The sequence below is a fragment of the Jatropha curcas genome, chromosome 4 (genome assembly GCF_041381405.1).
Source record: "Jatropha curcas cultivar XTBG-Jc1 chromosome 4, XTBG_Jcur_1.0, whole genome shotgun sequence".
Classification (NCBI taxonomy): Eukaryota; Viridiplantae; Streptophyta; class Magnoliopsida; order Malpighiales; family Euphorbiaceae; genus Jatropha; species Jatropha curcas.
This window is the reverse complement of record NC_143154.1, coordinates 1,420,243-1,433,458: the sequence shown is the minus strand read 5'-3', so window position 1 is coordinate 1,433,458 and position 13,216 is coordinate 1,420,243. Positions and strand designations below refer to the sequence as shown.

Genomic DNA, 13,216 nt, shown 5'->3' with positions numbered 1-13,216 from the left:
TAATTATCAAGAAAAGAAATAATGGCTTTAGGAGCAAACATGGCATTACTTTACCATCGCCTAAATTTTGTATTTTACATACAATAAATTGTTTTTAAGAATTGCCATGATTACTATTATAATAAAGGAGGGGAAAAAGAAAAAGACTCAAAGTGATTCTTATCTCCTATGCTCAAAAGAAAAGGACTTGTTCATTTGTTTTGTGTTGCGTGTCATCGTGGCCTTAATTTAGTCACAATGCTTTGGTCTTTCCGTTTCTTTATTTTTTTTTTCTTTTTATTAGTAATATTTCTAATACATCATTTATATTAACTCGGGAATAGATTAAAGGAAAAAATAAATAAATTGTTCTCTAAATTATAGCCAAAATTATTAATATATAATGCATTATATTATATTATTTTTTATTTTAATATGTTATATAAATAAAAATATTAATTAATTTTGTATAATAATATATAGTTGTTTATTATTTCTAAATTATTATAAATAAAATTATTACATAATATTGTTAGTTAGTTTTCAAATAATACAATTTAAACTTACATTGAAAAGCATATATGCTATCAAATACTAATTTTCTATCTTTATTATTTTGTATAAAAGCTTAAAAGAACTCTTTCCATATGATTAATTCACATTTTACTTATCATTTTAAGTTTTTATATTTTTTTTTTATGTTCTGAATTTGTCTTTCTATTGTTCATTGCGTTTTTAAATGAAAGTTTTTTTTTTTTTTTTCCATTTTCAAGTCATTGTAAAAGATAAATTTTGTATCTTTATTTGATTTTTTCGCTCTATATTATTTAGAAATTATGATATTTCACTTTTATTTCATAATATATTCTTTAGATTAAATTAATAATTATTACATCCGTTTCATAATATTCGTCACATTTGCAAAAATAGTTTCCTTTAAAATACTTGTCACATTTATAGTCTTAAATAATAATAAATTTTTTTTTCATATTTACCTTTTTTATATGACCAATAATTATTACTTTAATTTCATAGTTTTTTTGGAGAATTAAAATTAAGGATAATAAAATCAATTTACTTAATAATTTATTGTAACTTAAATAAATTTAATATTTTTTTTAAAGAATATAAAATTTTAAATGTGATAAATATAATAAAATATAATAATTTATTTCTTTTTAAAAACAATTTAATTTATTATTTTCATATATTGCTTCGAGAATTTACTAAGTTGAGTTTAAGAGTGTCATCATGCTTAGAGTCAATGTGTACGAAGAAATAAATGAGAAATATATATTAATTTTAGACTAAAAAAAGACAATAATGTAAAGAGAGAGCATTATAACAGAGCGCACACATATATATATATACATATCAAGTCTTCTCTTTTCAAAAATAGATTGTTATACATCCTCTTTTTTTTTTTTTTTTTTTTTTTTTTTTTTTTTTTTTTGCATTTGTTAAACTAGATTTATGGCAATTAGAGCGCTCTGAACTTTGTGGATGATCTATTACATATTTGTGGAAATTTTGATAACATTGCATATATTTTCATAGTAATAACAATAATTTTTAAAGTTTGATATTTTACATATAAAATATTGATTTGATATATAGTTAACATAATTTTTAGAATAATAATTTTTATAATATTTAGTTATGTAATAGGTGTTTAATTAGTCTAATTAGTATTTAATATGTATAATTTTATAAGTTGATATATTTGACGGATAAAAATAAAAGTTGAAAAGCTGCTATAAAATTAAAGTAACAAAATTTAAGGATAAATTTATGTATTTTACGTTTAATTATAGTTAAGGATTTAAAAAATTAAAAGATAATAAAACTTGACCTTGACTTAGTTTCCTTTTTTTCTTTTTTTTTTTTTCTCCTAACTGAGTCTATTTGGTTGAAAAGGATGAAAGTTCCTTTCTTTTTGATTGATAAGGATCAAAGTTCCTTTCTTTTAGTATATACGGGGACCATAGAGGACTTGCCATTGACTCTCTGAGGCTGTATAAATTTAGGAGTAACAGAAACAGCCATCCAAAGAAGAAAGAATGTGTAGTAAACTTTCAGGGAGGGCTTTACTTATTCCCATTCTTACTTTCCTTCTTCAATGGCAACTTGTTCATGGAGCTGATAAACCTTATATTACTAGAAACCAGAAAGCAGTTGCCGTTAATAACTATCCTTACTGTAAAAGTGGTAGACCTTATTCTTCCTGTCAATGTCCCCCCTATAAACTTACTTGTAATAGCGGTAAACTTCTATAAACACAATTTTCAAACTCTTTTCTTTTCTTTTCTTTTCTTTCAAGAATTAGCTAATTTCATTGTTACTTGTTTGGATTAACATTAATTCTGTCTACAGTTTATAGTGGTGGAACATCTAGAAGGGAATATTGTGACAGAAACCAAGCTCTGCCTTGTGACGAGTGTAAGCTTCCATACCCACATTTAACTCTCTCTTTTCTTTCAAGAATCAGTGCTAATCGTTTTTTTGTTTTCTCCTTTCTGTTCAAATTGAAGAATATGAAATCACTGTTTGACTTTTTCTGGGTTTGATGTAAATTTTTTTGAAATATTTGACAGTGGATGCTCTTACAACTTTCTTAACCGGTTTAGGCGTCACATACTTCAATGTTTCACACTGTCAAAATAGCAGCAACCTGGTGGCTGGTGCTGCAATAAGGTGTGATTGCAGTTTCAAGGACAAGGATGGCTATTTCACTTGCCATATAACCGAAATGTATGTATGTATGTATGTATGTGGCGTAATGCATAAATTTGATCTTGAATGTTGGCAAATTATCTTTGTGCCTCCTGAACTTTGGGAGGATTTCAATCATGACTTTACACTTCTATATTTCAGTAATAATTATAGTCTTCGTTAAAATGAAATATCATTGTAAATATTTAATTATGACCTTATATTTTCACATTTCATGGTGACAGAAATAAAATGAGTAGCTCGCTGAGTGGTTATATGGATGATGCAATAAGTGGGCTTCAACACTTGCAAATTCTGTAAACTCCCATCTCGTTTCTTTTTATAAATATAGCAAACAGTATGACACTAATTCTCTATTGTTTGATTAAAATTCAGGGATCTTTCCTCCAATCAGCTGACTGGATCCCTACCACAAAGCACGGGAAATTTAACTAGTTTGACAGAGCTGTAAGTATAATCAACTTGTAAATTCTTTAATCTTCACATGAATAGTTTAATTGTCTTCAACAAAATGCATTCAATATTACTTTACTACTGAAACAAACAAATATGGATGATGCAATAAGTGGGCTTCAACACTTGCAAATTCTGTAAACTCCCATCTAGTTTCTTTTTATAAATATAGGAGCAAACAGTATGACACTAATTCTCTATTTTTTGATTAAAATTCAGGGATCTTTCCTTCAATCAGTTGACTGGATCCCTACCACAAAACATGGGAAATTTAACTAGTTTGACAAAGCTGTAAGAATAATCAACTTGCAAATTCTTTAATCTTGACATGAATAGTTTAATTGTCTTCAACAAAATACATTCAGTATTACTTTACTTCTGAAACAACCAAATATGCCATTTGTGATTCTATTTGATCAGCGATCTAGAGAACAATCAGCTTGAAGGTACTATTCCCAGTAGCTTTCAAGCTTTAAATTCACTTGAGTATTTGTAAGTTAATCAATTACGTAACGTCTGTAATTTTATTTTGACTGTGTGATTATATATATTAAGTTGAGTTTTGTGCAATTAGGGATCTTTCAAGCAATTTCTTGAATGGTCCAATGACTGGATTGGGCAATCTGCAAAATTTGATTCGAATGTGAGTACTTCCCTTATTGCTATAGAATTATTTCAGTACATCAAATGAATTTGCGCTTATAACTGCTGTTGAAAAACTCCATGCAACAGGTATTTGGAGTTCAACTTCCTGAATCAATCCATACCTGAATCATTTGGTAACCTCAAATCGCTGAAGACATTGTAAGTCATTTAAAATTTTTACATGAAAATTAAGAAAACAATTAATTCTTTTAAATTATAATTAAATTATCTTTTATCTCAAATCAAGAGTAACTGAGTAAAGGTGATTATTGTACATAATGTAAATATGAGTAATATTGGAAATTTATCATTTATTACTCGTTAAAAATACTCAAAACAATTTATATTTTGAAACAAAATAATCACCCAAAAACAATTTATATTTAATGTTATAGACTATATGCTGTATACTAAAAAAAAAAATAATAATAATAATAAAAAACAGGTCTGCGTATGACAATGAACTCACGGGTCCACTTCCTGAAGCACTTGGAAAATTGAACAATATTACAAGTTTGTAAGTTTCATTTAATTTTATTTATTTTTCGTCTTTTTTTTATTATGAAAAGGTATATTTTTCTTCTTATGAACTAATTCTAAATGTCATTAAAATCGACAGAGTTGCTACAGGTTTTTTAATTATTAAATTAGTCAAATTGATTACTAACTCAGTTTCATGATACTTTTCATATTTATGGGTTTCAAAGGGTAATAAATATTTTTTCATATTTACCCTTCCTTTGTATATGAATAATAATTATTACTTCAATTTAATGGTTTTCTTAGAGAATTAGTATTAAATTAAGGGTAATATAGTTAATTTACTCCATAATTTATTGTAACTTAGACAAATTTAATGATTTTCTTAAAAGACGTGAAATTTCAAATGTGACAAGTATTATAGAACAGAGATAGTATCCACTGAATTTACAAATTACTTTTTAATGTATTATAGTTACTCTTTAACTAAAACTTTATGATTGCAGCCGGTTGAATTCCAATTATCTTACTGGTAAAATTCCACAAAGTTATTCCCAACTTACTGGACTTGAAACCTTGTAAGTCATTCCTATCATTATTATTTAGTTTTTTATGCAATAAATGGCATAAATAATTGTTTATAACTTTCTTTATTTTATTTTTTAAAGTCAGACTTCAAAAAGAAATTTTGTATTTCTAAGGAATTTCTTGATGTGAATTTGCTAATATATTTCAAGTTCCCAAATTGATCAATGCAATGCAGTGAGGTAGCTGGAAATTATTTGTCTGGCCCTATACACGATTACATTGCAAACTGGAAGAACCTCAGTTATCTGTAAGATTTCTTAAGAATTTATTTTGATACAAATAAAAGTTCTTTAAAATTTTAGGATATAATATGTTTTTTTTTTTTTTTTTGTAATTTTACTATTAAAACTAAAAATTAAAGAATTAGAATGTTGTTTGTACCATTACAAACTTGTCAGGAATCTTCTGGGAAATAATTTTGAAGGGAATCTACCAGAAGGGATTTTCAAGCTTCCAGATCTTACGAAATTGTATGTGCAGTTAAATGACAATTATTTTTCTAATTTCATTTCAAGAAACAGTTGAAGCGCTGTCGTTTTCTAGTTAAAGCTTTCTAAGAAGTGGTTGAATGATTTCAGGTGGGTTAGTGGCTTAAGGAATCCTGGTTTTGCTTTCCCCAAACAAGCGGACTTGATGACGAACATAAGTTCTTTGTGAGTATTTCTGTATACATATATTGTCCCAATGTATTAACAACTTATTAAATTTTGCATTTTGTTGCAATTGGTGAAGGATTGGTCAAAATTTCCTTTTTTTTTTTTTTTTTTTTTTTTTTTTTTTTCAAGGATAGTTATTTTTATCATTAAGTGAAGAATTAAACAATAATGTAATACTGCCTCCGTTTCAAAAAGATAGTCCACTTTCTTCTTTTTATTTTTGCATTACAATTAATTCTTAAATTTTCTATTATACCCTTGTTAAATTTTATCTTATTCTCAATAACCTTCATTAGTTCTTACTTATCATTAATTCTTAAATTGTGTTATTTAAGATGAGTATAATAGGAAAGTTATAGAATAAAATTATCATTTAACCATAATAATTGCTACTTTCTTCTTAATGTGTGTGAAAATAGAAAGTGTACTATCTTTTTTGAACGGATGGAGTAGTAAATAAGTGGGAGTAAATAGTAATATTATACTAAATGTGAATGACTAAATAATTAAATATTACAGGATATTTAGATTGTATTTGGCAATAATTTTTAAGTAGATTTTATCTTGTTGACCGGTTATTTAAGTAGATTTTACAGGTTATCTTTGTATAGTGTTGGGTAACATAACGTTTGAATTAGCTTTTAAAAATTAATGTAACATTTTATAAAGGCTTTATTCGGCAAAATTAGTTGTTGGCTGTTTTAGTAAAGTTTAGTTTTAGTTGTTTGAGTAGTTTTTCATAAAACACTAAAAGTTACACTTTACATGAGTTAATTTTTTATAAAATGTTATATTAACCTCTAATAATTAGTTTAAATGCTATATTATCGAACACTATATATCATTTTTACTGTTCAAAACACTAAAAGCTACTTCAAAAGTTGTTTTCGTAACACAGTAAAAAAATTAAACCATATAATATTTAGCATTTAGTGGTTTGTGAAAAGCTACGTAAAACGATTACTTTTAAACTAATTAAGAATATAAATTTATGAAATATTTAAAAATTCAATCGAAAATACAAATGGCTCATCAAGGAGATCTATACATGCAGGGTGCTGAGGAATTGCTCAATCAATGGCACAATTCCTTCTTATATTGCTAAATGGCCTGAATTGACGGTTCTGTAAGTATTATTCTAATCAGTGTTCTTGTTTTATTAGGGAATCCAATTTTCTTATTTAGTTAAGCAAAAAATATATTGATAAATGGTCTAAAAATGACAGAACTGTAACTGCTATTTAACTGTAACTTCTTTCCCTACAATTTTTAATCTATTCTTTAAATTCCTAACTGTACTATTTTCCTATGTTCAACTAGTAAAATTCATTTTCTACATATATGAATTTTTACTTCTATTAAATTTCTTCATTCTATCAAAAAGGATTTGCACATGTTTTTGCATAACTATCTAGATAACAAAATTTTTTAAGTAAAATCACCATAACGGTGACAATGATAAATCAGAAACAGTAAAAAACAACCCCATTTAAGAGCAAAATCCCAAGGTACATGCAACAATCATCCTAAAATATAGGCAATAATAACCAAGATCTATGTCAAAGGACAGAATACCTGGATTATTCAGAAAAATAAAATAAAAGGAAAACTGGACCAGTGAGAACTCGTCGTTGGCCGTTCATGAAAGAAAAAAAAAAAGGACTTTTAGATTTTCAAGAGAGAGGCTTTATGTAAAAAAACGTAATCGTCTATTATTTCTAATTTTAATTTTAGTGAAAGCAAGTTTTATTTAATTAATGTTTGATGTTTCCTTCTTGCAGTGATTTGAGTTTCAACAACTTAACTGGTGAAATCCAAGAGTTTGGTACAGGAACGATGTATGTGAGATATTTTCTCTCCTAATATTGTTTAATCACAATCAATCATGCAAATGAATAATTTACATTGTGTATATAGATTCCATATGATAGATAATAATTAAATTACTATACACAATTTATATAGTAATTATAATATTATTCTTTTGTTTTCATTACAATAATATTCAAAGTTGAAATATGTCTAATGGGTTCAATTTTTTTTTTTTTTTTTTTTTTTTATGTTAGATTTTTATCAAGAAATAAGTTTAATGGGAAATTTCCTCGGTGGATCAGTAAGCAATCACCACAGCTTTATCGACCACTTGAACTGTAAGTACATAAAATATATATATATATATATATATATAAAAGCGCGTGCACAGCTGAATCTTAATTTATTGAATTTGGGCTATTCAAGAATATACTCGATAGCATGTCTCGGTATGAATCAGCATTAAGGTGTTCTTAGCCACATTCATGTCCAATTAATTTTCTTTGTTCATTGGGGAATATATGATGTAGTTCTTCGACTTTGATAAATAAATATTGCGACATTTTGAATTTTAAAATAGGGTTCCTCTCAATTTCATTTTTTATAATAATTAAATACCCTCTCACACTAGCAACAGTAATTTTAAGGTTTTTATTTTTTTTACATGTAAAATACTAATTTGATATGTGGTTAATATAATCATTGGAATAATAATTTTCACTTTTTTTTTAATTATTTAATAAAATATTTAATCAATCTAATTTTATAAGTTGATGTGTTCAATAGATAAAATTAAAGTGTTTAATACGTACATTTTTATAAGTCAAAGTGTATAATGCATCAAAATAAAAATTAACACAGTAATTTAATCTTTATATATATTTGTATGTGGAGTTAGCAAATAATTCCATTTTGTCTTGCAGTGATCTTTCGCACAATGATTTCACAAATATGCCAAACCATGAAAATGGAACACTTCAACCTTCGTCAAATACGATTATCATGTAAATTGGAAACATATTTCACATTATCTGTTGTTTGGAGCATTGTAAATTGTTTCAAAACTCACCTTGCTTTTTTGCTTACTACTTGCATATTGTTGATGGCTATTCAGTGAGCCAACGAGGTATGCTTGCTTTTACATCTTTAATTTTATGTAATGAATCTTGAATTATATGTGTCTAATTACAATTTACACATTTATTTATCTTTCAGCGAGTACATATCTCAGAAAGCGAAAAAATGTCATAAAAAAAGTAAGTTTACTATCCGCAACTTATAGAATTTAGTGAGAATTTTTTTTATGTATTAAGAATATATTTAATTGCTTGTAGAAATAAAAAAAAAAAAGGTTAAAATTGTGATCGACAACAGTTTTAAATAGCTAATGAAACACTAAACGCCGTAATTTTTGCTCTTAGCAAAGTTATTCAAACAGTTAAATGCTACTAAAATAGCCAACAAGTTAATTTTGCTAAATAGACTCTAAATAAAAACTTTTAAATATAGAGATTACTAATAAATGTTTGTTGCAGCTCACTCCCTGTCTATAAACTGTGGTGGTGACCAAGTGAAGTTTGACAAGCAAAATTATGAAAATGATACTGCAATATCAAACTTTTATGAAAGTCCTGATGGAAATTGGGCTTATAGCTTTTCTGGAGACTTCATCACCCCGACGACCATCACTGCAAATGGTTACATAGAGAACTTAACATGTGGAGTTTCCGTTCCTGAGGGAGACCTATACGTCAATGCTCGTGTTGCTCCTATCTCCCTCACCTATTATGCCTTCTGCTTGCGTAAAGGCAAATACAATATCAAGCTCTTTTTCGCTGAAACTTCATTTTCCAAAAAGGAAGATCACAGTATTCTGAGGAAACGCATTTTTGATGTACATATTCAGGTAATTTGCCTAATTGTTTCTAAAGGGGATTCTTTTTAATGGTTAGAACTTGTTATAATGCTCTTGTAACGATTAAAGTATTACTCTTGACTAATTTTTGAGTTCTTGATTTTAATTACAGGGAAAGGAAGTATTACAGGATTTCAACATACAGAAAGAGGCTAAAGGAGCTAAGTATAAGAACATTATGAAAAGTTTCACGGCTACAATACCTGACCACAAACCATTGCAGATAGACTTCTTCTGGGCTGGTAGGGGATCTCTAGATGATAATGGACCTCTCGTTTCAGCTATTTCCATAACGCGTGGTATAATGTTGAACATTTTATTGCTTCAGTGTGATCGCAACATTTTAGTTTTTTTCACTTCATAATGGCTACTGCATTTTGGGTTTTGAAGCTCCAAGAAAATTAAAAGCTTGGGAAATAGTTGCAATTGCGGCAGCTTGCGTCCTTTTTCTGTTCCTTTTGTTAGCTTTCCTGTGGAGAATGGGATGGATAGGAGACAGAAAGTTGCACAGTAAGAGCATGCATCCCCTAATAATTTTTATAAACACACGCACATACACTATGACTTCTTTGATTTGATGTTTGAAATTGGAACACAGAAACACGTATAAAGCTTTCGGACGAACAGGCTTATAGTGTTAAAGAAATAATTAATGCCACTCAAAAGTTCAGCCCAAAAACACAGATTGGCAAGGATGGTCGTTTTGGAATAGTCTACAAGGTTGAAATCTTTTATCTTGTTTTTTTTTTTTGGCGTTAATTATAGTTCTTTATGTTTTTCTCCTTCCACTGCTCTATTTGCAGGCTATACTGCCAAATTTGACAGTAGCAGTGAAGAAGCTTTTTCCTCAATCAAAGGCAGCTGCTGAAATAACAACAGAAGTTTTTGCATTGTCTAAGTTAGAAAATCAGAATCTTGTTAAATTACTGGGTTCTTATTCAAAAAGAGGCTTGCATTTGCTAATTTATGAATATATGGAAAAAGGATCCCTTGAGGAAGTCTTATTTGGTACGTTATTTTCTTTTATCCCAGGAGCTCACTGATCTTATATCCATTTTATAACTTATTAAGTATTTATATGCAGATGCTAATCGTTCGACACAACTTAGTTGGGAAAAAAGATACAAAATATGTGAACAAATAGCCCTAGGTTTGGAGTTTTTACATACAAGGGAGCCGCCCGTGATCCATAGAAATATCAAGGCCAGTAATATTCTGCTTGATAGAGATTATAATGCTAAAATCTCAGACTTTGGATTGGCAAAGCTTTATGAGGAAGATGATCCATTTATGTTCACTAAAGATCCCAGAAATACACTGTAAGTACAGGAACAACAAAAATTTCTTCACTATTGTTTTGTAGACAACAACAAAAAAAAGGGGATAATTTGTTATTGTTACGTGCAGGAAGTACATGGCACCTGAGTATGCATCTCAGAAGAACATAACAGTGAAAGTTGATGTGTATAGCTTTGGCCTTCTGCTACTTGAAATCATTAGTGGGAAAGAGATTGACAAAAACCTTGGAGATCCTGACACTAGTATTTATCTTTTGGAAAAGGTAATGAATGCAAACTTATTTTTCTTTATTTATTTAATTAGTTCTTTTATAAGGTGAACATACTTGAACGATGACGCTTAGGCACTGTTTTACAACAGATTTTTAGATAGAGTAAGGTCTTAGTTTGGGTGTATTGGGAAAGTCTATTGACTGGGTTAGATTCTTGAATTAGTTAAACTTTTTCCCAGTTTTCTCTTTTCTCATAAAATTAAGAAATTTATTTGCTGATAAAAAAAATAGCGTCGACAATAAATATTTAGATAGCTTTTAGTGTTTTGATTAGTAAAAAAAATAAACGCTATTGTTTGTAGTATTCGGTAACATAGCGTTTGAATTAATTTTTAGATATTAAGGTAGCATTTTATGAAAAGAAATAATCCATGTAACGTTTACTTTTAGAATTTTATGAAAAGACATCTAACAATTATCAAAACAGCTAATTTTATCGAAAAGACCCTTAGGATGTTAGATGTTATAGTATCAGTTAATTATTCTATTAGCTGTTAGATGTTTTATGAGCTATTGGCTATTATTATTAGATGGTAGCTGCTTATATTATTTAACGGTTTAAATTAGAAGTGTTTGATAAAACAGTGATTTAATTAAATGTTTAATTTAAATTGACAGAAAAAGGCATTAGATGTTTAATTAGCTGAATTTTGGAGAAAAAGCCAATGAGTACCATAGTCAAAAAAAAATTAATTAATATACGTAAAACCTAAATATTAAAATATTTGACATTTTATAAAAAACTTTTTCAATTTTTAAAATTTATTATAAAAGCTATTATTGAACGGTACAATTAATCGAAATAAAATTTTAATTTAGTGAAACCCGCTCAAAGGCCGAACAGGGCCTTAAACTCACTTGCAAAACTGTTTAAATGTAGGCCGACAAATGTCGCAAGCAAAAAATGTACGAACAATTAATTGATGAAACATTGAAAGAGCGTCCATCAGGGAGAGTATCATCAACAACGCTACATCAAGCCATTACCATCATTGAGTTGGCAATGCTGTGCACCGATTGGCCTTCTATTCGACCCCCAATATCAGATGTAGTGAGCGTGCTTCAGGGTAAAATAACCGTTGAGAATATGACAAAGGTTTAATTTCACACTTGGAATTTAATTTTGGACTGTATTTTCATTTATTATTATGGTGGTGTTTTTTTTTTCTGTTTTTGGAGAGTTTTATATGTATTTTTAAAGAATGTAACGGTTTGATTAGATGGCCTATTTTGTGATATTTTTACTATTTACTAGTCTATCTATATTTTTATTTATTTTCATTCATAGAAAGCCCAAATCAAGGTTTGATATGAAACATTCCAAGCTGCTCCTATTTCAAGGAATTATTATTATACAATTTTTAATATCTTTAAGGGTACGTACGAAAAAATAAGAAAAAAAAATTTATATCCAAACTAATTTAATTAACTATTCTTAAATTGTTTGAGAAATATTTGAGATGGAGGGAATAATTTTTTACAGTAAATAATTAATTTCGCTATTAAGTATATATATATATATATATTGCATATATATCTATATGATGTTTGTTATAGTTGAGATATAATTCCAACATAAATCATATATTTTTACTACCTCACGTTTGTAATTTCACGTTTCTTAATAAAACCATTAAATTTGTCTAAATTACAATAAATTATTGAGTTAATTGACTATATTACCCTTAATTTAATATTAATTCTCTAAGAAAATCATTAAGAATTATTGGTTATATATAAAGGGTAAATATGGAAAAAAAATATTTATTACAACTTGAAACCACAAATGTGATAAGTATTACGGAATAGAGGTAGTTTTAATCTTCAAATATCCAAATAATTTGTGGTATGAGTTGAGATGGTAAAAATACCTGACTCCTTTATCACGACCCGTTTCCGTGGGCCGAACCGGCACTAGGATCTAGACGGGCTTAAGGCCTCCGAGGCCCATAGTAAGCCTATCTTAATTAACCCATATTCTATTTATAATCGTGGCTTCAGGCCCAATAACTTATTTCACCAATATATCAAAATTACAATTCATATAATTAATATATGTACTCTTATTATTCAATTACAATCCATTTAAAAAAATGGATATTCAACCCATTCTCATCCAATTTTAGCAGATTTGAATAGTATGTAAAATTATAAATGGATTCAGGTAATGGTTTATTTTCTACGATTTCATTCTGATTTTATGTATAAACTAAAGTAGGATTTGTTCTAGTGTTAGGATTATAACTATATATTAGCTTCGATATGGATATAAATGACTTGTTTTCTTTATTAACGCGTATTTATAATTTTGACTGATCAATACTTAGATACTTAATACTATGAATATGTGGTCAAATAATATCAAGTGAATTGAGTTCTGGACCA

The 13,216-nt window shown here is 27.9% G+C and overlaps 1 protein-coding gene across 3 annotated transcripts; it reads left to right on the top strand.

Annotated features, from left to right (window-relative positions):
* Positions 1-1,978: 1,978 nt before the first annotated feature.
* Positions 1,979-12,112, top strand: LOC119369893 (putative LRR receptor-like serine/threonine-protein kinase At1g53440). Of its 3 annotated transcripts, XM_089720453.1 has the most exons (28): positions 1,980-2,241; positions 2,353-2,418; positions 2,574-2,730; positions 2,937-3,008; positions 3,088-3,159; positions 3,385-3,456; positions 3,586-3,657; positions 3,740-3,808; positions 3,898-3,969; positions 4,256-4,327; positions 4,797-4,868; positions 5,054-5,125; positions 5,277-5,348; positions 5,457-5,531; positions 6,589-6,660; positions 7,316-7,372; positions 7,601-7,684; positions 8,270-8,350; positions 8,461-8,472; positions 8,562-8,602; positions 8,882-9,252; positions 9,374-9,560; positions 9,652-9,771; positions 9,860-9,981; positions 10,065-10,269; positions 10,346-10,580; positions 10,669-10,822; positions 11,712-12,112. In XM_089720453.1, the coding sequence occupies exons 1-28, from the start codon at positions 2,040-2,042 to the stop codon at positions 11,931-11,933; spliced, it is 3,180 nt and encodes a 1,059-aa protein (XP_089576579.1). In that variant the 5' UTR covers positions 1,980-2,039; the 3' UTR covers positions 11,934-12,112. The 3 variants fall into 3 exon arrangements, with proteins under 3 accessions (XP_089576580.1, XP_089576579.1, XP_089576581.1); XM_089720454.1 differs by lacking the exon at positions 4,256-4,327 and having other exon boundaries at positions 1,979-2,241; XM_089720455.1 differs by lacking the exons at positions 1,980-2,241; positions 2,353-2,418; positions 2,574-2,730; positions 2,937-3,008; positions 3,088-3,159 and adding an exon at positions 3,247-3,302.
* Positions 12,113-13,216: the final 1,104 nt, after the last annotated feature.